Genomic DNA, 2,911 nt, shown 5'->3' on the forward strand with positions numbered 1-2,911 from the left:
AGTTTCCCCACTCCGAGTGGGTCGAGTTCCGGTGCAAATTATCCAAAACTGCTGCCCGGCCGCGTAATAGGCGCACAAAGTAAATGTTGTGTGAAATTAATGTTTTTGTTTAATTTAATCCCATCGGCGCCGCAGTGCGCAGTGTAAAGTGAGGACCCTGCACCGAGCACGCTGCAATTTCAAGCGCGTGGACCTCGTCGATTCGGCGTCAAGTGCAATTGAATTGAACGCGAACCCGTGATATTTGGCCCTCCCATCCCAACCGGAGCAGGCGAAACAACGTCGGTGTATTCTAAGTTGCATCGGTAATAAATAGGCGCCGTGTGCTTTATTGGCCCCTTAAAGTAACCTGACTACGGCGGTACACCTTCTGCAGGACTCACTCGCAAAGCGCGTCGACGTCGGGAACGCAGCCACCGACCAGGGCGTCGAAGCGTTCGCCCGTGACGCACTTGAACTTGCTCTTCTTGAACTTGTCCAGCTTCTTCAGGGTGCACACGAAGTAGCGGCTACAGTTGTTGGGATCGGCGAACGTGCCCTCCTCGAGGCACTCGAACTTGACCTTCAGCGCCGGGGCCTGGGTTCCGTCGACCGGCTCGAGCGGCTCCACGAAGGCGGGCTCAGCGGCGGCTGCGGCGGCGACGGCTTCCTCCTCGCCGACCGGAAGTGGCTCACCGACCGGAAGGGAGCGACCGGCTACGACGAACGCACAGCGCCCCCGGAACGGGTTGAACACCTGGCCGAGCGGACACTGGAGGTTGTACTGGACGTAGCCACCGAGCACGTTCCAGACGCACCAGAAGTAGCTGGTCGGGCTGGCCGGGTCCGGGAAGCGGCCGGGCGCGGTGCACGTGAACTGGCCCGGGAAGCAAACGCTCTGGTCCGCGGTGCAGCGCTCCAGCGTCGGGTTGTAGGCGAACCCGGGCAGGCAGCTTTGCTCGAGGTTGTACAGTCCGAACGGGAGCCAGAAGCAGATGAAGTACTTGTGGCAGTCGTTGGGGTGCGGGAATCGGCCCGCCGTCTGGCAGACGAAGGGCTCCGGCACGGCGACTGGAGCGGCAACAGTCGTTGCTTCGTTCGAGCCCGATCCGGCCGACTCGCCCGACGGTTCCTCGGAGTCTTGGCCAGAGCCGGACGAGCCACTCTCGTCCGAGCCGGAGCCGGAGCCGGAGCCAGCTGGAGCCTCCGAAGTGGCCACGGATTCGGTCGTTTCCGGTGCAGACTCCGTGGGGCTGGCCTCGGGTACTTCGGCCTCATCGGTGACGGGCTCCGTCGAGGGAACTTCGGACGCCTGATCGGAGTCCGTCGGTTCGTCGGAAGTGCCCGTCGATGGCGATCCTTCGGTTGCCGGCTCATCGGTGGTGCTGGTGGTGGTCGGTGCTGCCGTAGCCTCCTCCTCGGCCTCCGTGACCTGTTCCGTTGGCTCCTGGGGTTCAGGCTCCGGAGAGGCTTCGGGCGTTGCTGTCGTCTGTTCTGGTGCCGGTGCATCCGTTGCTTCCGGTGTTTCGCCCTCGGTAACTTCCGGTTCCTCAGGCTCGCTTGATTGCGATGACGATTCCGTCGGGGGAACGCTCGACTCCGGTGCTGCTTCGGTCTCCGTCTCCGCTTCGGTGGTGGCTGGTTGGTCCGACGAAGCCTCTGTTTCCGGCTCCGACGGTTCTACGGTAGACTCCTGGGGTTCCTGGGTCTGCTCGGGTACCTCCGTGGCTTCCACCGTCGGGGCCACTTCCGGGGCCACCGTAGTGGCTTCTGGTGCCTCCGGTGCGACCTCCTCAGCTGGAGGCAGCGTGGCCTCTTCTTCCACCACTTCCGGCGCACTCTCGGTGGGTTCCGTAGCTGTTGGTGACAAGCGATCGGGGACGGGGTTTTTTCCGGGACGGAACAATGAACATCACGCCGCTAGGCACTTACCCGGTTCAGCATCGCCAACTTGGGGCGCGGCCGTCGTTGACGGTGGCACGAACGAGTCACACTCGAAGTGACCGCTGTTGCTGCAGAAGGTCCCGGCCGGGCACTGCTGCACCTCGTCGTTGACCGTCGTCGGGCGGCCGTTGCCATAGTCTACGCACAGCTGAAACCGAACATCGTCCAGGCACAGGTAGTCTTTGCCGTTGCAGTCGGTCCCTCCGGTTTGGGGCCGCACGAGCGGCACCAGCAGCCCCTGCAGGAAGAACACAGATGCGAGTAAGAACTGTCACTGGTTTTACTGGGCCACCGACACTAGACCGGCCGACACTTACGAGTGCGAGGAACTGCACGAACAGGGCTCTAAACACGAAATCCATACTGCACACGCTGAGAGGGAGAGAGAGAGATGTTTCTGTGGCTATCCAACTCAAAGACTTCACTGTTGGCTGGGTCGTTTCGTTACTGATGCTGGGACCTTGGGAGGGCACCGTATTTAAATGATTGTCGCTCCACTTAACCCTTTGGCGAAACCCCTGGCCACTCCACCTCCGACTGAGGATTAGGTATCCGGCAAACAGATAATGGTCGTTGGTGGTGATGATAGCCGAGTGATTCACCGGGTAACGATAAGAGGCACGTATCCCCCAGGGCAGATAACGCGCGGGCCCGGCATCTCCGGGTGCTCCTGGGCTGCCCTTTATTGTTGTTGCCCTCGGAGATCCGACCTAATCTCCCGACCTGCAACGGTGGTGCAACGACAACCACTGTCACCAACTAGCCGCGGTTTATGGCCAATGCCGTTGCAGGGAGCTCACGGTAATACTAATATACAATCTGGCCCGTTTCGCCGGAAAACAAATACTGTTGGTGTTGTGAAGCGCCCCCGGTTCGGTCTTCAATACCTTCCGAGCCCCGCTAGTTCGGAAAAGCGATGCACTGGGGTGCTCAATAGGTTCTGTTAGTAATATCGATTACGCCGCCGCGGTTTCTCTTCTTTTCTGTA

General features: G+C 60.6%; 1 protein-coding gene across 1 annotated transcript; it reads right to left on the reverse strand.

The window, feature by feature from the left end:
• Positions 1-290: 290 nt before the first annotated feature.
• Positions 291-2,388, reverse strand: LOC131212898 (fibrous sheath CABYR-binding protein-like). The gene is made up of 3 exons (XM_058206973.1): positions 2,241-2,388; positions 1,912-2,161; positions 291-1,836 (listed from the first exon to the last, which is right to left on the reverse strand). Exons 1-3 carry the CDS (start codon positions 2,283-2,285, stop codon positions 380-382), a joined length of 1,752 nt encoding a protein of 583 aa, XP_058062956.1. The 5' UTR covers positions 2,286-2,388; the 3' UTR covers positions 291-379.
• Positions 2,389-2,911: the final 523 nt, after the last annotated feature.

This window comes from Anopheles bellator, chromosome 2, assembly GCF_943735745.2.
Source record: "Anopheles bellator chromosome 2, idAnoBellAS_SP24_06.2, whole genome shotgun sequence".
NCBI classification, from domain to species: Eukaryota; Metazoa; Arthropoda; class Insecta; order Diptera; family Culicidae; genus Anopheles; species Anopheles bellator.